Source organism: Echinococcus granulosus, assembly GCF_000524195.1.
Source record: "Echinococcus granulosus chromosome Unknown EG_S00021, whole genome shotgun sequence".
Lineage (NCBI taxonomy): Eukaryota > Metazoa > Platyhelminthes > Cestoda > Cyclophyllidea > Taeniidae > Echinococcus > Echinococcus granulosus.
In genome coordinates, this window is record NW_020170401.1 from 750,950 (window position 1) to 778,761 (window position 27,812).

At 45.2% G+C, this 27,812-nt stretch overlaps 4 protein-coding genes across 4 annotated transcripts; 1 reads left to right on the plus strand and 3 right to left on the minus strand. All coding sequences in view use genetic code 11, as the record gives it.

Moving 5' to 3' along the window:
- Positions 1–771: 771 nt before the first annotated feature.
- On the minus strand, positions 772–2,451 carry EGR_03833 (ATP synthase subunit beta; the record flags this gene model as incomplete). Its single annotated transcript, XM_024493082.1, has 4 exons — positions 772–1,071; positions 1,112–1,606; positions 1,644–2,308; positions 2,349–2,451. 4 exons carry the CDS (start codon positions 2,449–2,451, stop codon positions 772–774), a joined length of 1,563 nt encoding a protein of 520 aa, XP_024352543.1.
- An 8,489-nt stretch (positions 2,452–10,940) lies between these two features.
- Positions 10,941–19,932, minus strand: EGR_03834 (Mediator of RNA polymerase II transcription subunit; the record flags this gene model as incomplete). The annotated part of the gene is made up of 5 exons (XM_024493083.1): positions 10,941–11,451; positions 11,735–11,931; positions 12,786–14,654; positions 14,759–17,911; positions 18,610–19,932. 5 exons carry the CDS (start codon positions 19,930–19,932, stop codon positions 10,941–10,943), a joined length of 7,053 nt encoding a protein of 2,350 aa, XP_024352544.1.
- Positions 19,933–21,626: 1,694 nt separating this feature from the next.
- Positions 21,627–23,250, plus strand: EGR_03835 (hypothetical protein; the record flags this gene model as incomplete). The annotated part of the gene is made up of 2 exons (XM_024493084.1): positions 21,627–23,021; positions 23,056–23,250. The coding sequence occupies 2 exons, from the start codon at positions 21,627–21,629 to the stop codon at positions 23,248–23,250; spliced, it is 1,590 nt and encodes a 529-aa protein (XP_024352545.1).
- A 1,377-nt stretch (positions 23,251–24,627) lies between these two features.
- Positions 24,628–26,610, minus strand: EGR_03836 (Mitochondrial carrier protein; the record flags this gene model as incomplete). Its single annotated transcript, XM_024493085.1, has 4 exons — positions 24,628–24,807; positions 25,698–25,871; positions 25,940–26,052; positions 26,088–26,610. 4 exons carry the CDS (start codon positions 26,608–26,610, stop codon positions 24,628–24,630), a joined length of 990 nt encoding a protein of 329 aa, XP_024352546.1.
- Between the last annotated feature and the right edge of the window lie 1,202 nt (positions 26,611–27,812).

Here is a 27,812-nt window from a genome sequence, read left to right on the forward strand (position 1 = left end):
TGTAGCATTTACACAAAGCACGTGCGTTTAAAAAAAACACGTCCATCAAGTCGGTATGCCCAAGTCTTTGAACTGTAGCATTGTTTTGAAATCTGAAGTCGTAACATTCCTTCTACACCGTATGACTTGGCTCATCACTGCCGCATGGCGGATGCACAAGCCCACAACACGTTAATTACTTTCCCGTCCTGTCCCCCTACTTCCCACTGCCCGAGCAGCACGACACTGATGGCGGGTCCACTCCAGTAAAACGTTTCACCCGCGCTCCTGGCAGGCGCCATTTTAGTGCACACAACCCCCGAATGAAACACCGTAGCCGCCCACATCCCTTTTTAATCTGCACCATCAAGAACACTAACCTGGTCCCGCCTCCTCCCCCGACCGGCCGATATGAAGCGCGCCCCCTGGTACCTGCCTATCATGGACCCCGCCTCAACGCACGTGAGCGATTGACGTCACATGACTACAACGATGCAGAATTGGGGCCCTGACGCGACATAATAAGGCGGAATTATGCTCATCCAAACACTGAACAGTATAAAATTATGCTATCAAAAGAGGTAAACGCAAATCACTATGGCAGTGTTGGCTTACGTGATGGTACTTCGGAGCACTACCATATGCTTAGATAAAGGCGATTCAAACGATACCAATGAAAAATAAGTCCTACGACGCAGAAATAAAATGCTATTCTTAGATCACGGTAGAAAATTTACAAACGCCCCTACTTCCATCAGAGTAGAGGGAGGTGAGGCGCGCCTACTAGTCTATCTACGAGTGCTCAGCGACGAGTTTCTTGGCCTTCTCAACCACGTCGTCGATGCCACCGACCATGTAGAAAGCAGCTTCAGGGTACTGGTCCATCTCACCGGAGAGAATCTTTTTGAAGCTCTTAATCGTGTCTTGCAGACTGACCAGCTTGCCCTCCATGCCAGTGAAGACCTCGGCCACCTGGAAGGGCTGAGAGAGGAACTTCTGGATCTTACGAGCACGCGCCACGGTCAGTTTATCCTCCTCAGACAACTCGTCCATACCCAGAATGGCGATGATGTCTTGCAGCGAACGGTAGTCCTGAAAGTGGCAAAATTACACCGCAGAAAATGCAAAATACCTGAAGAATCTTCTGCACACCACGAGCAACCGTGTAGTGCTCCTCGCCAACAATGTTTGGATCCAGGATACGACTAACAGAATCAAGAGGATCGACGGCAGGATAAATACCGAGACCGGCAATGCCACGGCTCAATACGGTGGTAGCGTCCAAGTGAGCAAATGTTGTAGCCGGAGCAGGATCAGTCAAATCGTCAGCAGGCACGTAGATGGCCTGAACAGATGTAATCGAACCCTTCTTCGTGGTGGTGATCCGCTCCTGCATGGTACCCATATCAGTCGCCAAAGTGGGTTGGTAACCCACAGCGCTAGGGATACGACCCAGTAGAGCAGACACCTCGGATCCAGCTTGCGTGAAACGGAAAATGTTGTCGATGAAAAGCAACACATCCTGGCCTTCCTGATCGCGGAAGTACTCGGCAACGGTGAGACCAGACAGGGCGACACGAGCACGAGCACCCGGAGGCTCGTTCATTTGACCATAGACCAGAGACACCTATGTGAAATTTAGGGTTAGATTATTGGTGGCCAACCTTTGAGTTACTTCCTTTGAGATCAATGACACCGGTAGTGATCATTTCGTGGTAGAGATCGTTGCCCTCACGAGTGCGCTCACCAACACCAGCAAAGACGGAGTAACCACCATGGGCTCGTGCAATGTTATTGATCAACTCCATAATAATGACAGTTTTACCGACACCAGCTCCACCGAACAAACCAATCTTACCACCTCTAGCGTAAGGAGCCAGCAAGTCAACAACCTTAATTCCAGTCTCCAATATCTCCTGACTTGTACTCATTTCAACGAATTCAGGTGCATCCTGATGAATAGACGCAGTCATCTTGGACTTGATAGGACCACGCTCATCAATGGCCTCACCGATGACATTCATGATACGACCAAGGGTTTCAGGACCGACAGGAATGGTGATGGAAGCACCGGTATCGACACATTCTTGACCACGAACAAGACCCTCGGTACCATCCATGGCGATGGTACGTACGGTGCTCTCACCAAGATGCTGAGCAACCTCGAGAATGAGACGAGAGGAGCGACCTTGCACTTCCAGGGCATTAAGGATAGGAGGAAGCTTGTCATCAAATTGGACGTCGACAACGGCACCGATGACGGCGACAATGCGGCCTCTGGGGTTGGTGGAGGCGGAAGGAGCAGGTTTCGTCTCAGTCGCAAACCATCCTAAATTAGCGCATTGAAAGCTAGATAATTCAAGCATTACTTTTGTTAGTGAGGGCAGAAGCGGTTGTAATTTTACTAAAGGAAGCTGTTTTGATGGGAATCTTAAGAAACTTTGAAAGCCCGAAGACACCTCGACAAGCCATCCTAATGAGAACGAAAGCGCAGCCGCTGTGCCGGCTGATAGCTTATTCTATTTCCTCGTTGCTTATTGGTTAATATTACATAAACAAAGTGCCTCTTCGGAACTATAACGTAGGGATTTGCATTTATCCCTTCGTTTCGAAAAAATAAAAGCTGTGGACTGGCTCCATTTTCTGACTGAGTAAAGATTGTGGTGAGCCACCCAAGAGACTCCACCTTTTTATTTAAAAAACTAGATTTTTATTGGTCAGGGATTACAATCAGCCTGAATAAGACTTCCGTAGCGTAGACTTGAAAGGGTCCGATATTTAAAACAAGCACGCTCGGTATACCCAGTTATTTGGTACCCAATGCTTTTAAAAAGGCTGGAATATTTCGCTAAGAGTTGTTTAAGATTTGTTTTCGTTCTTTGCCGGCAATCATTTCTTATTGAAACATTTGGGCCCCAACTTTCAGCAACGTTGAAGAGTGCAATTTAGAAAATTACTGAGTTATATCCGTCGGCTGTGCCCATCGTCACTCTAGTCACTTCCCTATTGACTCCCTAATCAAATCTTGAATACTTAAAAATGATTTGTAAAAGGCGTCTACTGCTGTTAAAACGGTCACTCAGATTGCGATGAATGGGCCTTATGGGGAATCAGGCTGATATCTTTTTATGGGATAGAGAACGTAGACGAAATAATAAGACTTGTTAAGCTCTTTATCGTGTAACTTAATGATCTATGGCAGACCAAGCATATTCTTCTTCGTCTTCTCATTGCTTTAAGGGCTGCTTCAAAGCCTATCCTTAGTTAGTTTTTCTTTAAAAGCTATAATTGAAGAAGGTAAAAGCGACCTCTTTGGTACTTTGAGGATTTGATATATCCAGCTTAGCAATGTTGGGGAAGTAACTTATCAGTACGTTCACATACACGTTTTTGCTCTTGGTAATCAATGCAGGGCCAACAACTTCGATGTATGTTCTTTTTCCTGAAGACCCCATAAAGTATAAATTGAGGTGGTGCCATCACCGTGAGCTAAAGCCTTTTGGAGCTTTTGCGGGTAACACAGGTTTGACAGAAATCAATTGTCGTCTATGGTCTAACTACTGGTACAATTCTTGGATGACTGCTTATACTAACGAACTTGTGATTATTTGGTGTTTGAGAACATTATTTTGACAGTGCTGTAATTTATTTTTACTCCCGGGAGTCACTTATGCTACTTATGTCACACGTGCTTATCCAATCGTGAATTTGTTTAAAGCAGTGCTCACCTAAAGGCCTTAAGAGTTCTAGGGGCCTGGTTTGCAAGATCAGGCAATTCATCCTGCAAAGAGATCAATGAGGGGTAATATAAGATTCGTTGTTTTCGACCAAAGTCAACACTTACTTGTCTGTTCCCCCTATGAATCGCCTTACCATGTGATGGGGCCTGAGGGGCTTGACAGGCCTTGCTAATTACCGCTTCCCTATTTCATCTGCTTGCTGAGTTTTGTATTCGCATAAACGGTAACGTGTTCTCGGCTTTTTCGGTATAGCATCTATGTCGTCATTACAAATGGTTGAACATCCGCTGCTTCACTTTTTAACGCACTTCAACACGCTTTTCTAGTTGAACACTTCGTAGCATGCTTTTCCATTAGCCTATGTAGTGGAGAAGGAGTTAACGAAACGCCCGTAGTAACCTACGCCCCGAAGATTGTATAGTCCTGTTTAGCCAGTTGAGGGTCAACCATGTCCTGACTTGTTGTGTGCGGTCTTCTGCCATTGCCGGCTCAGTTGCCGAAACAGCATGTCTGGAAAATTTCAGGACATTGCAAAAAGTGGCATTTTTGAGAGTTCAGTGTAATACTCAACTTTTGCAGACGATCAAAGCTAATTTGAGATTGCAATTATGATTCAGTGTGCCTTAACTGAAAATCAGTATGTCGTCTAGATATATTACTCCATACTTCCGGAATAATCCAACTCTACTTTTAGACATAATCATTTCAAATTCAACTACATTGTTTGAAGTTCATTAAGCCCATTGGATAGCATGTATGCTATCTCTTCTTCCCTCCTTTTGGGCCTCCATACTTGCGGACAGGGGCGAGTGAAAACCGTCCTTTTTATCACTGGATTTAATTTTCTGTAGATCAAACACAACCCAAGTTTTTTGTCTTTTATACTAGTCCGATTGGGAGAGGAACATGATGACTTAGAGGGTTTTATTACTGCCTCTTTGAGCATCTCATCAATCACACTGTTTACTCCTTCTAGCGTCTTTGCGTTTGTTAGGCCAGTCTGGCCGCCCCACAATTTGTCGCAAATTTGATTATGCTTGTCCTTTCAAGCTTAGAATCGCGCCATGCGAAGATTTTGGCATACTTAGCAGCTGTTGAAGTTCTGTCCTCTCGCCGTCGGTAGTACAAGTGGATTTTGAAGAGAGGTAGTCTAAATTCTGGTAGACAATACTCCGGTTTCGAAGAGGATGCCACGGATATCTCTATTACTAGGCACTGGTGAAGAAAGATCCGATACTGAATATAATGGAAGATGTTGTCTGGTCTAGTGTCGCGCATTTCTGCTGAGCATAACCTGCTAGTCTTAACTTTCGGCCTGACAGTACCTGAACTTAAGAGAAAGATGCGTAAAACGACTTTTCAGTTTGTGTAGGGCTGATGGGAAATTTTTAAATCCCCTGGGAAAGAGGCACAATAGAGTAACAATTGGGAGCTAGCCTAAAACTGGATCAGGATGCGAATTCCCTCTTTACCATGGCAGTGTGTTTGGTTGGCCCATAGGTGCTAATGAGATGTCGTAACCATTCCATTGCGCCTGTTCACTATCAACTTCACTAACTAGTGTCTGGAGCAAAATTTTTGTCGATCATGCCGCACCTAAACCAGCTGACTATGTCTTTTGACCCTTAGTGCTGATAAGCTGTGGAAGACCAGCTTTTCCAGGTCCTGGAGGTTCTTCGTATTCCTATTGGTTTACGAATAAACCTTACTCTACCTGGGAGATGGCAAGAGGAGCAAGTTTTTTTGCAGTTTTATTCCAAGTCTGTTTTCAGGGTTATTCTGTCTTCCAACGCAGCCGAGAATAGACTCTGGTGAGTGGAACGTAATATCTGTTGGCATCCTTATCGTTGGGATAGAACTGCAGGCTTGCCCTGGATCTCTTGAGCCATCCTTCAAAGTCTTCATCTGTTTAGTATCTTCTGAATTATGTCCATCAACGAGCAAAACTAGCAGATTTTTTCCCGTCAGAAGCAATCTGTTGCCTCACACATTTATCACCCCATAAATTGACAGGTAGGAACATTTAATGGTGATGGATTTAAATGGCTTCCACCGCGTTTAGGAGTACCGTAAGGCGCCAGTTGACACACGAAAAGGAAACTAATGAAATGAGTTTATTATTTATATTTTTACCAAAAAGGAAAAAAACAATGAAAATTTGACAATTTATGGAGAGGGCTTGAACACAAATGACCTTGACTTGTCAACAGGTGATCTCGTGAAGTACAGGCGAACCAATCAATTGACTGTAACAAGCCATCAATTTACACAGGCACTGCTGTTAAATCTCCAGGAGCTTTTACCCAGAAGTCATACAAGTAAATAAACTATTATCAAGAATTATTATTAAAGAACTTTCACCTCTTCTTCTTGCCAATTAAGCTGTTAGAAAGTGAGCGGTTAGAATGAGAGACTTATCATTATCGTTGGTCCTCTCTGAAAGCTCAACCCCGTCTATCCAAAGAGGGAAGAAAACTGCCAAAGTGATTGAGATATTTTAGGTCACTGAAGCGGACAGGCCTGAACTGCGTGCAAGATATATTGCAGGCACAGGGGGAATGCAAATATGCCATTTTGGCCTTGAGGGAACCACGCATCCTCCTCCTCTTTCTCCTCCTCCTCACATCTGCTGGCTTGTACTTGAGACTATCAGGTCCAAGCCGTGGAAGGGTTTGCTCTTCCTCAGGGCCAACTCTCTGATAAGATTCTTAAAGGCTTTCACCTATACGATGGAAAAATCCAATACCTCCCGGTTGACGGTTTGTCCATGGCTTGTGAACGCGTCCTGGTGTTGGTGTAGTATTACCGACGATCTCCGCATGCATGCAAGTTGAAAAAGAGGGGGAAGTTTCATTGTTTCGGTTATTCGAAATTAAATAAGATTGCGCAAAATGGGAAAAGACGGTGCCGTTTTCTACTTCCCCCTTTTCGACATGTTGAAACACCATCGTCAAGTAATTCCAATGACGGTAGTCCTGAGCATTAAATGATCGGAGATATTAAATTTCATGGAAGGTACTCTTTAGTTTTGCACGATAAAACGTGAAAAGAAAGATCCTGGCTAAAAATTCCGAAGTTAGTATCTGTTTCGATTGGTAGTCATTACAATCCCGAAAATATAAGGCAAACATCTTCGGCATGTTGATAAATAATTAAAGTGATACGAGCTTTTTTTGCCACCTGGGACTTTTCAAAGCTAAATTTGTAGAAATTTACTTGTGATTTTACTGTAAAATTCCTACTTTAGCGTGTGTTTTCTCCTTGAAGGGTGGAAAGTGCGTGAGTCTGGACGGCATTGTAGCGTCGCGATACTTCAGTGAAGGCAAAAGAAGGCATAATACTGAGGCACAATGTGTACTGCCGATGTGGAGAAGGGCTAGGGGTGCTACTATCATGGCCCAGGAGCAATGCTGCGAAGCGGGAATAAAGTACCGGAGTCTTAAGTGGCAGCGGAACCCAAACAAAGAGAAGCAAACAAGCAAGCTATTACATAGTCCCTCTCTCCTTTTGAGCGTCGTCGCTGGCAGTCCCCTCGGTTTACCTCTCGTGCTAACCATCACATCGCGGTCAGTGCTGTAAGGGAAAACACCCGCGAGCCACGTGACCCGGCCAATCATCAAATTTGCCTACAACTGCAAAGATATCTGACAGATACCTTAGTAATTCTTCCTCATAATTCCGTTAAATTTGGAGTTCCATCCTGTTTAGGAGCTGTATTGAGGGAAGGGAGAATGTGCTGGCCACCTCGTGTGTCCTTCGCTAGTAGCAAGAACACTGGCCCAAACGCAGAGCCATATAACAAAGGGCGGAGGTTAAAAAGGGTTTCATAAGGATAGGTCTTGCGTCTGCTCCTCATTGCCGTGTTGTTCTCACTTCGGTGCCATATACATCTGTCAGGGTTCTATCCAGTTAACAGAGATGTGGAGGAGGTAACTCGTGTTTGAATAATTGATACCTTAGACAACTCGATAACAAACTTTTTTATATGGCTTATGGCAGAACACGAAATTGTGGTAGTAGTCAGTGAAGGTAGGCGCAGTTCTCAACCCTTTTGTTTTAGGGCAGTCACAGACTCTCCCATCCGCAGCATATACCCTTCTTCCGTCCAGTTAATGTTTAGCATTCAGGTGTGGAAATCAGGCTAGTTGTCCTTTTGGATCAAGCTCGCTTTCCACTGCCACCGATGTAGCATCCCCAGTCTTCCCTGAAGACTACAGAGGACATAATACTAGGACAGAATGTGTATTGCCGACGTACGGAAGGGTTAAGGGCGGGGATGGCCACGGGCATGGGCTCTGGGTCATACCACTCAGCGGAAGTACAGAAGCAGAGCCTTAAGTGTCCTTAAAACCAGAATGAAGAGTTAAACAAATAATTAGAGAATTTTAGAGCCATGGTGTGAATATACGAAAGGACTGATGGACTTCCAACCGAACTGGCAGAGACAGAAAGCTGGAATACCAAGCTAGGTTAATTAAAAACCAAGCAAAAGGTAAAAACCTAGACAGATAGGTGTGCAAGCATCGGTTCCATCTCAGTTCAACACAGCGGTAATGTTCGAAGATCTTTTTTCTTCAAAGCTGGCTTACTAAAGTCTATTAGTAAATTATCATCCTTACCAACAACGCCATGCACAAATCCTTTCCTTTATTTCCATATTATCGAGTAAAAATAGCTATACGACCATTTGATAAGGTGAAGAACTTCAAGGCAATGGAGAGCACCGGAACCAACGTGACGCAGCGCAACGTAGTCGCACTCCTGCTACTGCTTCACCAACTACGCAGTTACTTCATCCTCCACGCACTTCAGTATCGCATTCATTTTTGTAGGGCATCACCTTTTGGAATTGATGCTCATCATGAAGAAGAAAATGAACACCAAAAACATTGTATGCCTGTGAAAAAAACGGCATTTACATTTATGGGAATCTGAGAAATGTGGAGCTGTTCCGAGTGCCTCTTCCCTCATTGCGTTAGGAAGAGGCAGGGAATCAGTAAGCATTTTCAAAATTCGGCGCAGCAATTTATGCGACAATTGTGCACTTTATAGGGATAACGAGTAGATGCGTGTGTGCTTGTGTGAGTTTTCTGCACATTTGCCAACATCTTGAGAGGTGATTTACCTCTAGCAATCAAGGGTTAAACATGTATGTCGGCTAATCATACATTCCCATTTGGGGCAAACAACGCAGCCAACAATTTGAGAGAGAAAAGTATCCTTCTTACACTGGAAAAATGTGCATTATCACAATTTCTTCTCCCTCTGGGATAGTGGCAATACAGTCTTGGGGTTGATTTATGTGAAATTGGTCAAGGTCAAGTAAATCGTGATTTGATCGGCTGACAGGCAAAAAACCCTTTATTCTTCAATATAACAAGAAAAATGTGTTAGAAATTTGGAAGAAGTCACATAAGACATTTGTAAAGCCGTCGGTTGCTCTTCTTCAATAAGGCGATACTAAAATCGGGGAAGATTCGATCACCGTCCTTCTATCCCCGCCTCCTCTACATAGGGGTCTACTCAAGCAGCTGATAATAGCCGTTCCTTGAAGGCGGTTTGATTCACCAAACCCCGTAATGTCATCCACGATTTAGAACTGACTGGCCAAATGATGCATTTGTGTACAACTTTTGGTCCGCTTGGTCCTCCCGAAATTCGTAATAAGGCCTGTCAGTCCTGGGAAAGGTTTGTGGTTAATGCATAGAAAGTCTGACAGGCTATTGACATGGAGAGAAGGCCAGTAGCATTACTATGCAGCCTCCCAAGACTACCCTGAAGACCTAAGGAGACATAAGACTCGGGGAGAATAGTGTAATGTCGACCTAGAGAAGGGCTTGCGGAGCCACCGGTATGGCCCGAAGGCCAGGCCACCCAGCGGAGGAATAATAGCGGAGCCCTAAGTAGGCCGCTACCAAAAATAAGAGTTAAACAAACATGCAGAGTATTATGCATTCCCTGACGCTCGTCTTGATCAACCTCCAGGAAACCCCGCCCCATATAATAGCATCTTTAAATCTAGTTTTATTTACATGCTAGACCGGAGATCCCTCTGTCCTCATTTCCACCAAACCGGCGCAGGAATGATGTCCTAACGATGGAGCGGCTGATTCGGGTACTGTATCTTCTCCCTTGAAGTGTCAGAAGGGGCGCAATTTTACAATCAATAGCCTACGATTTCATAACTATTGCTTTCCGCAACTCCTCGCCCAACAATCAAACCTCCATTGGGTGGATTTGAATATCAAAGGGATTTGATCACTTCAGTAGTCCTAGTCAAAACAATGACCCAACAAATAATATTTTGATGTAAATCGTGGAGTGAAGTGAGTTGTCAATCTTTGCTAGGGGGTTAGTGCCTTCATGACTGGGTTCAACTAACACCGGGAGGGTTAGGGTTAAACCTCTCCCGATGTTTTATTATTCTACCGAATTGGCTGCCAAAGTAACAAAACAAACATCCCACATCTGCTCAACCAATTTGTTTACACCACGATCTAGTGACCCCAGCCATCCAAAAGCAGACAAAGAGCACATGTCGCACGGTTGTGACGGCAAAATCAAACTACAAGACCTTGACCTCACAAATATGACCATGCTTGTGTAAAGCGAGGTGTCATTTTAAGTCGACTTACTGTGTGTCGAAATCGTTGTCATCAATAACTGAGCCGACGATAGCCTTTTGCAAAAAAGACACTCCTTCCATCATCCTTCGCATGAATGCACTTCCAACAATTCGGCAGAGGCCTAGCAGTAGCCCCACTTCTAGACAGACTGACACCTGGCTAGACCATCCGCTCTGGCCATTTCAAACCCTACCCTCACATCTAACCGCGTGGCTGTTGCCAATCAGCTATGTGCGTATCCGCGTTGTGCACATGGATAGGCATATTTATTGGTTTGAGTGGAGGGTACATGGACGCGTGTGCCTCTTGTTCGCCTAGGTTAAGGGAAGGGAAGTAACCAAAGAGGAGGAGCAAAAAGTATATGTATACGCAGCATGCTTACAGACAAGCAATCAGACAGTCAGAAGAACATTGTTTCAGCCTCACCGGTCACAAAATGGAGAGGAGAGGGGGGAGGGGGGGTCAAAGAGGGAGGTAGCACTGTACACTGGAAGGGGGATGTGAGAGGCGATTTGACCACAAGCATTCTCATTTTTTTTCTCTTCTTCCAATTACATACACTTTTGTACACAGGGGAGAGCGGGAAGTGGAATGTTCAGCGGTAGTCACCACCTCCACCACCAGTGGTGTCATAGAGACGGGAGAAATGGGGTGGAGGCGGGGCCGGAGCAGCACGAGGCGCTTCGCCCATAAACACAGAGTTGGAGGACTGCGCGGAGGACATCATATAGGCTCGATGCTGAGCCTGTGTCATCGCCCCTCCCATTACCGCTGGGGTCGGCATGGATAGAGCAGGAGCGGATGTCGACGGGCCCATCATCTGCATCATCATCTGTGATGGAGGTGGCTGGGGTGGAAGGGCTTTGGTTGGTTGGGAACGACCAGGGTAGGGTGGGGGATCAGGTACAACCTGCTGTGATTGGTTGCTGCTCCCGGCCCCGCCACCCCCTATGTACCGCTGCTGATGCTGCTGCTGACGGTGATGTCGCAGCTGGGAATCCATGGCGGCAAAGTCGGGAACAAAAGGTCCACTAGCGCAGGATTGAGGTGGCATCATCTCGGCGAAACCGTAGTTTGGATCGCCGCCGCCGCCTCCTCCTCTGAATCTGAATTCGAAACACAATAATCATTCCCGACCTAATCCTACATTATTTTCAAGAAAAACGGGGCTCCCACCAAGCTCCAAATCTCGCAAAACAATAACATTGTAATACCTTCTACCATGTGTCAATGCAACCGGCCAGTACATCCAACCGAAAGGAAGAGACGTGTTGGATAAGGGTAATCTACATTTTCAGCTTTTGTGTCGACTTATTTCAGAAAGCTGCATATGCTGAAGACGCCAAACCCGAGTGAAGTGTGACAGCATTTCAACAGAAGGACGCTTACCCACGCGATTTGGCTACCAAACTTTCAGCTGAAGCTACGTCCACATCTTCTGCATTCCCAGTCTCCCAACCCTTTTGTCCGCCAACAACAGTGACTTCCAGAATGGCATCGGCTAATTGCGTCTTGCTAAATAACTCGATCGCCGGATTGGCGGTAACGATGGGAGCCCGCTTCCTGCTAACCGTGGATAAATAAACCTGCGGAGACATCCCGGTGCGATTTTGACAACCACAGCAATCACGAGTTCTGCATAATGGCCGGTATTTGGATTGCACCAAATGCACCAACTCTGTACTTCCGCGCATTTCAAGAAGGGAATAATAACCAAGATGTGTGGCTAGACAACATTAAGGCGCCAACAGTGTGAAAAGAAGGAAGGAATTCAGAAAATGGTTACGTGAAACAACTCAATTTTCAGGCGGATCACCACAAGTCTTTTTACGACAGCGGAAAGAAAGTGCTATGCCTCTCCTTCCTGTTCTGCGCGTGATTTTGGCATACCTGACCACCACCGAGATGGCCGAAGCAGAAAACGATCAGGGGGTTGTGCCGAAATAATGCTAAATGTTGCATTTGAGCCAGTGGCATGAAGCTGTGCCGAGAGTAAATCTGCCTCCAGACAAGAAAACCGTATAACATCATGGAACCAGGTTCCATGCTGACAATAAAGCGACGGCTATGGAGAATGAGTGTGAGGCGGATTATTGTAATTTTCAGTTGTTTACACAAAGAGTACAGCGATAGTGAAACATGTGATAATTTGTGATGTGTACGCGTGCGGCAGAAGGAGAGCGCACGTATACGTAGAAGGAGCGTCAAGCGAGAGGCTAGACAAGAAGAATGCAGCTGGTAGAGTAGGGGCAGAAGCAGCTAGCGGTACCACATCTTTGTTTAACAAAAACACGCGCACACCTGCCGCTTATCTCTCTCGCTCTGACAAGCCTTTACTAGCCCCGAAATCGATTGTAGGACGTCTTTAAAACAATGTTTCAATCCGGAACACCACGGCGCTCAGTTAAAAAGCAAATAAAGGGAAATTAGTAAAGACCACTTGCCTGGGATCTTGTTGCTGTTGCTGCTGCGAAAACTGCTCCTCCATGGGCATAACTCCAGCTGCGAACGCAGCAGCCATTTGCTGCTGTTGAGCTGCCTTGTGCTGAGCTTTGGTTTGATTCTGTACAAACTCTGACAAATTTTGGCGCTGATTGGGCACCCGACCACTACCACCGGCAGCAGAGGGTGCCCTGCCCCCACCCCAGGTCTGCTGCTGCGATGGCATAGGAACTGCACCGTTATCGTAGCTCCTTGGAGGCGGTGCCACACCTCGTCGCATCGATGGGGCCGGCGCTGCTGTAACCGCCGCTGCAGCCGCCGTACCACCGCCACCACCCACCATTCCACCCATGCGCTTCCTCTTTCCTGTCACTGTTGTAGGTGCCGTCGTAGTAGTAGCTGCAGCCATTGATTCAGCCGCCTGAGCTGCAGCCATCGCTGAAGACGTCTGCGGAGGTGGGTACATGCCTTGGTGGTACATCTGTGGTGGCGGAGGAGGAGGCAACAACATCTCCTCTGGTTGTTGCGCTGCTGCTCGACTTCGCTTGCGTTTTGTCGGCTGTTGGGACGGTGCTTGCATACGCATTTGTGCTGGAGGCATTGACAGTGGTGGCGCTTGTTGTTGCTGCTGTTGGCGGTAGATTATGTCTTCAGGCTTCGACAGACGTTGAGTTTGTTGGGCTATACGTCGAGGCATGCCCTCGACGCCTGGATGGCGCTTCACCGACGGGACTGACCCGAGAATGAATTGCTTTGATGAGGAGTCGATCGAGGAGGAAGGAGAGGATACGGCTGTTGCGGATGTGGAAGAGGCCGACGGTTCCGCTTCGTGGAAGAGAGACTGGATGTAGAATTCCTCGGACCTTCGGTGAGTGATTGGGTGCTCGTGACTTAGCAGAATGTTGGCCTGTTCCTCATTTTGCGACTGTGTCGCGGGTACTTGAACAGCCCCACACATGGCAAGAAAGGCGGGTCGTCGATTGACATCGTAGATCTCCCATGGTGCAAAGCGATCACGACTCACAAAAGCATAACCCCGTTTGCGAGTAAAGGTTTTTACACCACCACCTCCTGAGGATGGATTCCCATTATTATTTCCAGAATTGGTGGTAGCTGAAGCGGATCCACCTCCGCCGCCACCTCCCCCACCTCCACTGTACCTGGACGCGTTTGCTCCACCTGACTTTCCACTCGACTTGACAGAGGCAAATTTCGAAGACCCACCAAGTTTGCCTGCTCCACCTCCGCCATCGCCACGATTACCCGACCCTGCAGTGCCATCAAGGGGTGTCACAGCCACAAAGGGATAGCCGGTGCGACCAATGAAGAGAAGTGGCCGGATGTACTCTATCCCCACAGTAAAATGGCGCTCAGCCAGTTTTTTTCGCACCTTCTTGGCCAGATTCTGGTACTGGGGATTGTCAGGACCCACCTGAGCTGCCAAATTGTGCACCAAACTATGAAGCATGTCAAGACAGGTGAAGAAGAGGGTCTGGTTGGAATGGGGTTCCGTGACCCCGAATCCAATGAGCTGAGCCAGAATCAGGGCCCCGCTGATCAAACGATCTGTGGTGAGGTTCATAGAGGAGAGACAGATGCCTAGAAGAGAAAGACGGAGTGCCAGACACTCCTGGAGGATGTGCCGTGTACGTAGGTTCTCGGGCATCCGATCACGCGTCTCCTTGACGCCCGAAACAAAGTACTCCAGTTGCTCGTAGAGACGCTCTAGCGGGTCCACGGTCTCCATGCAGACGTGGAGGATAGAGGAGAAGACGGGATGGGCCAGGAGGATGGAGTGCTGCATTACAATACGCTCCTGATCTTCGTCGTTCTTGTGCCGCCAAAATAGTTTGATCCCATTGAGTATCTAAACCAAATTAGAAGTTTAACACGATGCTGTCGATACCACTACAAGGCCCATTTACAGGCACTAGGGTTACTCTAAACAAGTTAAAGGGAAGGCCAACTTACATCACAAGTCTTGGTGACAATTTGCGTTTTGAGTTCAGGTGGTAACTTGGCGATGAGGGAGGGAAGAAGCCAACTATTGTCGTTTTCAGGAATCTCAATATCCGGCAGAGCTTCAGGCAACTGCTCACCATAAGTGGAGGCTGAAAATGCGCCCATTGGAGTGGATTTTAAATAGGCTATCGCCTGCTCATTAAAACTGGTAACAATCCGATTGGCAACCTGGTCCAAGACCTCCTTGGAAGAAGTGACAGAGATTTGGTGGCAGAGGAGGTGCAGTTCCATCAGAGTGGCATGCAACGACCAAACGTTGACGCTAGAGATGAGCGAGAGCATCGCTTCAGCCACGTTGTCCGAAGTGGCGGCCAAATCAATCCACTTCACATCATGCGGATGGTAGATGATGTGTAGGAGAAAGCGGGTCTGGTTACTCGAAATCATCTTATCAATTAAGACGTTTTTTTGCAGTAGGCGTGTCGATATAAGGTAGAAGTACTCTCGCACCCATGGTGTAACACAAATCTCACGGAGCACGAGATGTGCAAAGTCGCGGAGAGACATCTCCCTCAAATCAGCATCGCTAGGAGGCTGACCAGTGGAGAGGAAGGCGCAGGTACTTTGGTGGATGCAACTAGCGAGACGATTCTTGCGTCGCATATTCAGTAAGCTCCCACCAGAAGTGCTACGTCGTGCATTCACTCCACGCTTACGCTTATTTTTTGACGGTGCTAAGTGCACTCGACGCCGTTTGCGCTTGTTTTTTGAGACCGGTGGACCATCCGTCAAATCAAACCCGTCGGTGGGGTCAAGAGAGCTGTCTGCGGGACCGTCATCTGTCTCGCGTTCCGAGTCCCTATCATTGTCCGAGGAGTTATCGTCCGAACCAGCAGCACTGCCATCTTCCCCAGCCTCATCTATCAACTCCAGTGGTTTTCCCTTGTTACTGTGGATCATGAGCATCTTTAGAGTGTCAATAAAAAGTGCATAATTCACACGACGAAGCGCACTGGAGAGAAGAGAGGGTTCGGATACTCGGAAGGAAAAAGGCTGTGCATCCTGAGTGACCGTCTCCACTGTGAAAAATCGATGAAGGATGTGACAGGCCAGACGGACGGTAGGCTCGGAGCGTGAATCTATGGGTGCGGAGCTCTGATCGAGACCAAAGGCGAGGGAGGGATTGATAAGTTTATCAAAGAGTTTTTCCGTGTCGATGCAGTGATGTGCCAGGAGGGTTCCGATCAACGAAGCAAGGTTATCCCATTCCACTGGATCATCCAACTGACTACTCATCTCGGAATTGAAATTCTGGACGCCTGGAGAGGTAACAGAAGACGAGATTCCAACACCGCCACCACGAAGAGAAGGATTGACGAGAGCAGCCATGGATGGTAGCCACTCTAGAGCAAGTTCGGGGCACTGGACAGTGTAATCAACGAAGCGGTCAGAGAGGGCTACAAGGCGATCCGGATCACGGCATTGAAGCACCCCTTTAAGCGTTTCGTCAACAAGAGTCTTACGGTCCTCTGCACATGTGCGCAGTCTTCGTAAAATTTCCGAGGTCTGTGAATTTAGCGCAAGCTGATGTTGAAGCGACTCAAAGGTGGATAGGGATACGGAAGGAGTACAGAGCCGTTTTACATAGGCACTGGAGAGGTAAAGACTCCTTAGGTACTCCAAAATGCACCACTTGCTCTGCAGCTTCTCCTGCGTGCCCCGACGAAGTTGTTCGATCAGACAGGTGAGGATTCGCTGCTGTAGGTTAGGCTGAGTCATCAGAACCGCCTGATGTGTACGAAGGATGCCAATAGCATGTAGCCAGATAAGGGAGAGATATGAGCTCATGCAGGGATAGGGAGCGGAGAGAGAAGAGGCCTGAAGGCGTTCCAGCGTCTCCACAACCGTATCCAAGAGACTGAGGATGTTAAGCGAGGTTTCAATCAACTCCAGGAAGAGAAAGAGGCTGTTATGAGCCGGATAGTAGATGTGATCTCGACTCGAATTGGGAGCAGATGGTGACGATGCGACGATTCCACTGGAGTCGGCAACAAGAGAGTCACCACCACTCGTGGTAGTAGTGTTAGGGGAGATGGTGCCAGACAACGACCGCAGGTATGCAGGTATACTCTTGGAGATGACATACTCCATGTCGTAATAATTGAGACAACGAAACCGCGTTGCTATCGCTTCAAGTAGTTCTTCCAATGACCGCGTTTCTTTGGTACCACTGCTGCCACGTTGAGTGCCATTCGGTGTGCCACTGACATCCACTCCCCGCTCTTTATTCTTTTTCCTCTTGCCTAACTCTCCATGTACTACGTCGAGACGGTGCGCACTCCTCGTAAAGAGCTTAACAATGTCTCGAGACACCTTCCGTGGAGTCTCTCGCGCTCTCGAATGGGCTCTAGCACTGCTCCCATAGAGAAGCTGGGCACGTTGATTTTGCTCGTGTGCGTAGGAGTCGTCTTGGGGTAAGGGGAAGTGAATGAGATACTGGAGGTGGCGGTTGAGATCACAGGAGTGTCGCTGAGGCAGACCGTTGCCGAGATCGGAGCGTACGGAGTCAGGGTTGTCCATACTGGTGCGATCGTTGTCCTCGGAGATCTCCGATTGCACTGAAAAGTTATTATTCAGGGAGGAAGGATGGAGGCCGGCTGCGGTGGTAGGTGGAGGAAGGGCGGATGAAGAGGTGAGAGAGGGAGGAACCGAATCGGCGTTAGCAAGGGGATGAAGTGAGCTATCGAAGACACCTCGCGCGATGTAGGTTCGCACAAAAGCATCGTGGTTGAAGAGACCTCGGTCAATGAGTTCGGCAAAGAGACAGACGAGTGAACGAAAACCGGGCCCGTCGACAATTGGGCTGGGAGGGGCATGGATGTCAAGGAATGCAAGAAGGCAGGTCTGGAAATTGAAATTTGGCAGTTTGGAGTGGAGGTAGTCAAGGAGGCAGGCAAGAATGATGGAACGATGAATGCCGGTGCGTGTGGGTGAGACAGCCCATTTGCAGAGGAAAGTGACTAACGCCGTGATGGACCGTGGTGACTCGAGGTGTTCAGAGTGGAAAAGTTTCTTAAAAAGACTGTCGATTGGATGTGTTTCCACGCTCTGGTTGAAATCATGCGAGTCCAATTCGTCCAAAACACGAACAAACATTTCCGTCTAAAATAAACAGTCACACAACCAAGAATATTAGTATCTAGCTACGATTTGTTTCTTTTCCGCTAACGTAATCACACATGTAACACACCAATATTCCTATCTGGAGACCGCATCACAGATGTTTGACATGTGTTCTGTGTCAGATTGCAAAAGCAGATGGGTTGGTTTTAGTACAATAAAAGAGACATGGAATGTTCTTGGTTAGAGGATGAGTGCACTTATTGGCTTAAAATAATAAAACATCAGGGCGATTTCGCAACGGGATCCTTACAGTGAACTTACCGAGAATTTGACAGTCACCCAAATATCAACGATGAATCGTTAAATTCACCTAGTTTATAAACTTCATGAAGCATTATTTACCAGTTACTTTAAATCAGATTCGCAAATACTAACTCTATTGGCTCAACACTAACTCGAGCTGCAGACCTAGATCACGCTATTTTTATGAAAACTTAAAGCGCCGACGGGAAAGTTGTGCGAAAAGGATAAGGATGAAATAAATAAATTCAATTTGAAGCCTGTAAGAGCCCATTCCCGAAAGTAGCGTTAATAAGACAAATAATACTTTGCATCACCGAAGCCAAGAATCGGTGAGGCCTTTCAGTGATGCTTTTCAAAGAAGGAAGAAACCATCACCAGGCCGAAATCAGATCAGCTAGATTCTACAGGGAGGGATGGACAAAGACGCTGCTTACTTTTGTTTCATCTGTACATTCATCGGAAGTGATTGTTCGCGAAGGAAACAAGTACCATCCACTCTCAGCTAATCTGCCGCGTTCCAGAAGGACGGTCTCGGTTTCCACCAGACACTTTCGAAGGTTAGAAGCCTCCGGTCCAGGGTAAATAGGAAGACAGGAAAGAGGGCAGGGGAGAAGGTCAAGCGGCGACCCGGTCAGATAAGTATAACTAGTCTCAGAAGTGATTTTATTCCACACTGCTGCTGAGGGACAGTGCAGTGTTAGTGCAATAATTATGCTGGAGGTAGAGAGCAGAAGGGAACGATGATGTGAACAAACGAAGAAATCGATGTAGTCCTCCGGTTTTGTGAAGGTCACTACAGCCGAGTTTGATCGCAGAGCGCAGGCACGAAGAAATTCAGAGAAGGCAGAGCAGGCCCAGTAGAGAATACGACGAGCCAGAAGCTCACTTTCGGTGAATCTGAGGCAGAAACGTTGGAAGTAGGGGAGAACGAACTTAAGGATGCGAAAGGGATCACACTTCGCTGCTTGTGGTCTCTCGTGGTGCGAGCAGAAGGATGAACAGTCTTGCGACGCGAGCCTTAGAGAGTTATTGTACAGGTGGTCAAGTTTTGTTGCAAGCGATTTGAGCACGTCCCAATGCTCGACTAAATCGTTATCGTAAAGAATTGTTAGGAGATTAAAAAGGTAATCCCATTCGGCACACATACTGTCGTATCTGTTGGGAGGAGTAGTTGAGAGATCACCAGAAAAGAGCTCATTGAGCATTCGTAGAAGTTCCTCAGTCCATTCCATTGTTGGATCAAGCTTTTGTTTCTTCTTTAAATTTTCTAGCGGTGCGGTAGTGTGAATGATGAGTTTGTTAATCAGACGCAGGGAGTGCGAAAGAGGGAAGCGGCAGGAAACTAATTCAGCCAGAATCCTTTCTTTACTAGCGTGGAAAACGGTGCTTCTTCTGTTGCAATTGGCGCCTGAAAGGTCTGAAAGCCAGTCTTTAAGCTGGTCCCAATCTTTATCCATTCCTGAGAAACTTTTAACCTGGATTTGTGGGTTATCCGGTTCATAGGGAGGAGCCGTTTGGGCCTTGAGGAGAAGAATGTTATAGTATAAGTCCCAAGCGGTATCCAAATCCTGAGGCGCGCTGTTGCCCCTTCCTGATTTATATTCATCAGCAACAGGTCTGTGATATTTAAATCCATCTTTGACCAATTGTTCCGTCAAAGCATCTTCAAGCTGATCAGGTTTTTGAGGATACACATCGGGAGGACCAGAGCTCTTTCCCTTTAAGGGATAGCCCTCTGATGATGGAAATTTACTCATTCAAACAGATGCAACAAACAGGGCAAACATTTAACGAGAAAAACGCATTACATCCAGAAATAAAAAACAGATGTAAAGCACAATCCACTTGAACGCAGCGCTTGGGGCCAAATAACAATACGAACAAAATTTCAAGCGCTCTGATTTTTGATAAGTTAACAAAGCAGAGTTTTGCCAAAAAAAGATTTCTAAGCCAAGATCAATCACACGTAAGTTTATAAGGGATAAAAGACTTCGGGCCATTCCCTGCCCCTTAAAGCATTTTAAAAATTGACAATTTATAGAATAATTTAAGCCCATACTGTAGGCATTGCATTGAAGCTTCCTTTTTGGCCTAATCATCACCTTTAGCTAGTTCTTTTTTATCCTGCGCTTTACCTGTGTTATCAACTAATTTGAGATACATATTTTAAGACAAAAATGTTCCTTTTAATTGATGCCATGCGAATATCCATATTTCCTTACACCTTAAATTTGAAAAATCAAAAAACGATATTTGCTTAGGATACCTAGCATTTGCAGGGCCGTTGCAGAGCGCATTAGTTCATTCTCTGAGCTGATCATTCACATTTCTTCCTTTCAAGCTATGACACAGAGGACTTATCCTTCTTATTTGGTCTTAAAATCTCAGTATAAAAAGGTTTTCGGTTGTGTGTCGTGCATCTCGACTGTATACGCTACTAATAAGTCATTGTACTGATGCAATGGTACATTTTTTTATTAATCCAAGTAGCAGGAGCCTCCAAATCAAATTTTACTGCAGTCTGTGTTAACATGCTCATGCGAAGATGTATCATTTCATTTGACGACTATAAAAGATAAGAATGGACAATATTATTTCTGGCGTTCATTATGACGTCAAACTAAGACCAAAAAAGAAAGCGACTTTTTGACCTTTATATTTAAACTTGTCTGCATAATACTGGTCGTAGCAACATGATACGAGAATTATCAAACAAACTAGACATCCAGAAGTGGTTGGCGCAGCACTTTTAGACATCTCTAAACACAAAGTGAGACATAATATTAGGGCGAAATGTGCATTACTGCTGTACCAAAAGGATTGAAAGTCGCTGGCATGGCCCGGAGGCCATGGTGCCGGAGGAAGTACAAAAAGAAAGGCTGTGGTGCTCTTTAGCTTAACCAAATAATTAAGCAAAAAGCATTAGTTTGTCTAATTTAGGCCAGCTTTGGGAGCCAACATTCTTCTTCGGACATTAGTGGTTCGGCTGTGACCTTTGCATTATCGTGGTTGTTGCAAAGGGTGCGTCTTTCAAATGTCTACCTCTCGTGAACTGCTTGCATTTGTTTTAGAGGAAAAAGAGGGGGTCGCAGAACATTTGGATGATACCCTTTTAAACAGGCTCGAACAAGCGTTATACTGTGAGGACGAGCATCACGCGGTTTGGAGTAATTTTCATGATGTCACTTTCCGAAAGCTCATGACGTCTTTCGAGGATAATTTAGGAGATACTGAATTGTCCCGCGGGAAGCTCAAAATTAAATTTGCCATTTTTTGGCGAATGCGCAATTACTGTCAACCGTCAGATTTCGAGGTGGTAACCCGCATATTAAGTTCATTGATCATGTCTAAAAATTGCTCAATGATCTCGATACTCCACACATTTTATCAAAAGAGCTTACATGAGGCGAATTTATTTCATTTCTCTGGTGAACTTTTTGATTCACATCTTATGACACTAAGAAACCTGCACCGAAAGTCGGTTAATGTTAATCACCGCCGTTCTATAATTCTTCTATTCATTTTGCTGTCGCTTTCCGGTTTCAAAAATCGCAAAGGTGGTGATCGATTTCCTAACTGTATAAAATCGACGGATTTATCCTCCTATGATGTTGACTTTCTTGTGGATCTTCTGACTGTACTTATTAAAGTTCCTCGTCCATCCAACGTTTACCTCAATGATTGTACAAAGAATATTGCGAAGTTTCTTAATAAAAACTCTGTTGTTGTTGATCATAAAGAAGAGTTAGTGTATCTTTCAACTTTGTTGGCCCCATATCAACCAGCCATCCTTGAAGACGCTATGAATGATGGCCACCTTTTATCAAAAGTTGGCGGTTATTTACGAAGGCTGCTTACCAATGAGGTGTTTCAGGATTGTCCGCTTCATCGATTCTTAGTGAGCTCATGGTACAGCCAAATGGAAGATCTCTTTAACGAGTCGAAGACTTATCCTCCTAATAAAGTCCTTACACCATTATCAACTTGTCAAAAAAATCCTCTCCTTCATTCTGCATTTCGCGATCTCCTACCTCCTACATTCATCGATAATCTCTGGAATTATTCAATCAACCTACTTTTACAGAACCAATTTGATAATGTTTTTAAAAACTGTTGGCTCCTTTTCAATCGCTATTGTCATTTGCAAGAAGATGCACGAAAAAGGGAACAGTTGCAATTCCTCCTCGCCCAAATCTGCAATCGGCCGCATATTCTTGCAGAATTCTCAGTCCTAATGGATAGTGTATTCTCATTGTATTCCAACCTTCCTTCTATCACCCGCACAGAGGGACTTGGTATATTTCAACAGATCTATCGTCTTGCTCACGAAGAGTGCTCTCGTCTAAAGTCTAGCGGGGGGTGCCTTTCCTACTCCTTCCTTCTCTTGCGCATTTATCAATCCCCTTTCCTGAATGAGGCGGTCGCTTCACAGCTGCTAAAATTGCAAAAACTTGTCTCCGAACAGATAGCTGAAGAGCCCTCATTAGTAGCTAATGAGACGATTATCGAAATGCTTCGTGGTTTCTTCATCACACCCTTGCTGGAACCGCAAGTTTGTGATATATTCTCGCCCCAGATTTTCGCGCAAATATTGGACCTAGTAACCAGCCTTCAGATCGAAAAAGCGTCGATCGGCGCAGAGCAAATCTTTCCGAGTACACTAAAGGCTGTCTTATTGGCGTGTTTACTCCGATGCCTTAATTGCCAGGCTGTAGTGGAGCACCTGAGGACCACAGAAACCTTTCTTCTCACTATGGAAACGTGTGCCGATCTGGGCTCTGCGGAGTGGGAAGAAGATCCGTTTATTCGAAGGAGAATTGTAGAATGTTGGGATATTTTTTCAAAAGTAGGTTTTGCGCCTTTTTAACGCTTATGTCTAGAATGCGGAAGAACAGCAAAATTTACCGGAAAAGAGGAACCTTTTGGAGCGCCTAAGACCCCATTTCAGCTTGCGAGCACCAGTTCAAATTGACCACAGTGTTTGTCCCTCATGCGGGGAATGCATCCACAGTCTGCTAGAAGACATTGTTCTTTCCAGTCAGACGGTTGGGGATTTGGATTGTGTTGGGGATTGATTTTCTATTGGAATTTTTATTTTTTAATACAGAAAATTCACAACATTGAAAGTCTAGTTTGAACTCAACTTCGGACATGGGAGTCAAATTCGCAAATGATTAAATTGTCTTAGTAAAAGCGAGTTCTAAGAAGAATAAAGATACTTGGCTTCACATCCACGAAGTGGGCTGCTACAGAGGTGGAGTTTTGTGGCGCAGTGCGTATTTCAAGCAAGTCAAAGCGTCGGACGAACAACAGTGATGGGGATCGCTCGCCTACAGCATGCCATCTTGTGACCGCCCAGCTGTGCTAGGTAAACTTTCTCTGCCGAAGCTTCTCGGGTATCATTTGGATGCTAAGGGTGGCCTCCTCAAGGCAGTGGAGCTGCCAGGAGCGATTACCTGCAGATTCTAATTTATCCAACAAATGAATGCTTTGAGGTGTGCAATTTATTTCTCCCATCCCATTAGCCATTTTTCATGTCTTCCTCCATCAACAACAACTTCCTTGTTTGCGTATTGGTCAGATTTTTCCCAGTTTTTTAAAGTACGGGAGGGAATTTAACCCATTAAACGCTCACACAAACGCTGGTAAAAAGTTGAAGGTGTACTTTATGATATTTATGTTCTCGATAGCAGTCTTATACTAAAGGAGAAAAAATTGAAGCTAATGCAGTCCTGAGAGGTGATTTGCATAGATTTCAAAGAGAGATTTAGTACTCGCTGGCTATCCCGTGCATTCTGCCGCAGTTTGAGTAACGCTGCATTTTTACCCTTACCTCTACCGTGTAGTTACAGGTTTTCAGCCCCAATTCATCACAGTAGACATCCAGACCAGCTGCAACGCACGGCATTAGTACCACACATCATCAAGCGGGTAGAAGTAAGATGGGATAGCAAGGAACAACCAGAGGGGATGTCGCAAAGACGTAGACTCTTGAAAGTGTCACTTTTTATGAGAAAATTTGACAGATTATACTGGGGGTTAACACGAGAGGCGTGGTTTTAAAATTAGTCAAGACAGTGAACTTGATTGCACGGACCAGCCTGTTGGACAGTCGTGCAATCACAACCCTCTGCCAACATGACTTGAAACAATACTATGAAATTGTTGTGGACGTTTCATACCTCAATTATCCACTTATTCAATGTAAAAACGGCAAATTAAGCTTCGACTTATCCCACGATTAACTTCTCCTTCAATGTCCTTTGCCCCATTAATTGACCAAAATAAATGTTTATCAAATGACCGATCCATTTATACAGACATTACCACTTCCAATCATGTCTACAAAATACTTATCACAAGAATAGAAAAAGGACAGAATATACTTCTGTTAATAGCTACTACACAAAGAAGAGCGACTACAAAAATAAGTACTTTACCTAACAGTGAGATTAGAGTGGAGCGAAGGAGGGGGTAGGGCAGAAACGCCAGAAGGGGAAGTAACCCCGTTGCAATTGCCCGGTCATCGCAAGAGTGCGTCTGCACTCGCGCCAGCCGCTGAAGCTGTTTGCCACCGCCGCCTCCGCCGTCGGTATGCGTGAACCGTGTAACGCCATCACACACGACACCACCTGAGATAAAGGAGAGGAGGGTGAGTTCCTTCCTAGAAGTTTTCGCTAGTTTCCCCTGCGAAAGTGCGGCACAGAAGGATACCATGATTGATAAAAATGATACATCATTTTCCCTAATTGTCATTTAACCAGCCGTACTCTTGAGTCCTCGCAGGGCTCATCATTACCCATATTTTTTGGCATGGTCCTAGTCTCTTCCGCACGCAATATCTTTCTACAACTTCTAAAATAAATTTGGGCGCAACGAAATCAACCCAAATCCTGCTTTTCATCTCAATAAAAGCACACTAATATAGAATTCGCAGAATAGGGAAGTGATAATATGCTTAACAAACCCATTTCAATGACATATATGAAGGATTGTAAGCAGACGTCAGAATGAAGGGTACTTCAATCAGAACACAAAAGCAAATTCCACTTACGAAAATTCTCCTTTTGTAATAATGCAAATCAGCCCTAGCCACGTCCGCACCTAAGCATACTTCCTTCCCGTGTGATCATTTGCTTACCTAATGCTAACATCAATGACAAGATAAGGTGATGACTAATTACCTTCACTCTGTAGAACTGTCAGGTTGGTCTATTCGACCGTAATGCTATACACTACCTTAAGAGTTGGATGCTTTATATGGCCTCTCAAACATGATTGCACTTATCTTTTTTGACAAACCTGCATAGAAGATAATTGGGAATTTAGTAATCGACCATATTGAGTCATTCGCCAGCAGCGTTACATTCGTAACGTTCAAGAAAGTGACATTTAATGTCATATTCGAGGAGCAACGCATCAAGACCCTGGTTGTGTATGTTTCTCGGACTATGATAGCAAATGTGCTAAACCCTATTTTTTCATTCCTTTATGAAATTTAGTAATTTCAATGAACAAGTACCTCCAATCGATATGCTAGGAAGTTGATGACAGCGTAAGAGAGAGTATGAATGCAGCTATGAACCGTCTTCGACCAGGACCGCAAAGAACTGAAGATGTTTTGCTGGAGCATACGACGCACACAGAGGTAGATTATCATGGGAGACAATTCAAACATCAGCCTTGGTGTAATACCCTAGAAAAAAAAAGATGATTAAAAGAAGGCGGAAATTGGAAAATCAGATAATTAGACATCAAACATACAGAGAAAAATCCCATAATACCGTTATCCCTAAAGATTGATAAGACGGCCTGATAGAACCATGAATACCCCACCTCTTTGCCAATAATGCTGGCTCCCTGCCGAACCATTATAACTAAAAGGAAAGTGTGGTGAATAAGACTGACAAACCATAGAAGGGTTGAGTGATAACGACCTCATGAACCTTGAGGAGACAAAGATTAAGCAGGTGAGCTGCAAATTGAGAGAGTGGAATCCTATCCACTAGCCCCTCGCCAAATCTAGACTTTGGCTTTTCCATGACTTCGGTATCATCCAGCCACTCCTCGGCACAAAGGGCTCTCTCCACGATGTATCGATGGCTCATGAAATAAAAGACCTCAGTGAGGAAGTCAAAGCAGAATGAGGAGAAGAACCCGCAAGTCATGACAGGCCAGAAGCCGTAGGTGTGAAAGAGATGACGAGTGTAGACGAAGACATTAGGATAGCAGTAGATGGTGGAGGAAGAAAAGCTCAGGAGAGAGAGGGGAGAGAGGGAGGCGGTAGGAGAAAGAGGCTCGTGGCCTAATTGAATTAGCGTACGAGTGAGGCGGAGAGGGTTGAGAAGAGTGCGAATGACAAAGGTGTCCGAGCGAATTGGGTAAATGTCGGTACCTAACTCAGTGTTGGCAACTCGAGTGTAGAAATTACTCATGACGTAAAAAACAGCTATAATGGCAGGAAAAATGTGCTGAGTTTATGTTTCAAATTTTTTACTAAGAACATAAAAAGTTGATCAAAAAGTCACGTAAAGAATATGCCTCTAACTGTTGGATAGGGTAGAAGAGGAAAAAAATAAGTCTTCAATCAGATGTACATCGCTTCTGCGAACTGTAGGCCTTCTAATGAGAAAATCATAGAAGTTCGCCTATGTCCATGACAAGGATAAGCTGGAAAATAGTAAGCGCGAAAAGTACAGTGTCACAGTGACCAACTGAGTTGTCACACACTTCCGACTTTTACGACCTTTAAGTGTCAAGGTCGGGTTGTAAATGAGGCAGTTTGAGGATATTCAAAACCGATTTGAGCATCCCCATACTGCAGGGGTACCGAATACAGACAATTGTACATATAAAAGTGATAAACACCTTCTAGCAAAAAATTTGTTTTTAGCTTTATGAATCTTCCCTAATGAAATAACTTTTAATGCCACACATGATTTTGTAGCGGCAGGTAATCCTTTGAATTAGTTTAAACAAAAAATCCATTTTAAGTAAAAAGGTTAACGTTGCTTTAATCAATAAGCAAATGTTCCATAGTTGCACAAATTCACCTCAACTACACAAAGGGTTGTGCCGTTCCCTGATGGAAAGCTAAAACCAGATTTTACAAGTTCATAGTCAGAAAATTTCTTTTTAAAGCTTTTAAAATTTTAATGCAAAGATTATCTTTGTGTTTTAAGTAATCAAAATGGCGGCTTACGTTAAATTTGTACATATTATCGTGCGGACATTCAATGTCATCTTCAGGGTTAGTTTCTCGCCAAGTGGACTTTGCTCTTAGGTGGAAAAGAAAATTGCATTCTTTTAAATGGCGCGCAGGCTTTTCCACTAAGAGAGCTTTTGAAAGAACGAAAGTATCTGAACCGCCAAATTCAAGAAAAAGCTCAAGTATTTGCCACTGGAAATGTTCCTCCTCAAGGACTTGTCGTAGTACACGAACCCTCTCAAATACAATTTTATGTAGGGGACTGCAGAATTAGTGCTCGTTTAGTACGCTTAAGATGTTAATTATGATGTAAAGGCCTCTTTTGTTAGCCATTGTGTATACCAGAAGCATGAAATTGGCTTTAGGTACTCGGTTTCAGCTTTCTACTTTCTTTTTTTTAAGCCTTTTGCAAAACACATTTGTTTCACA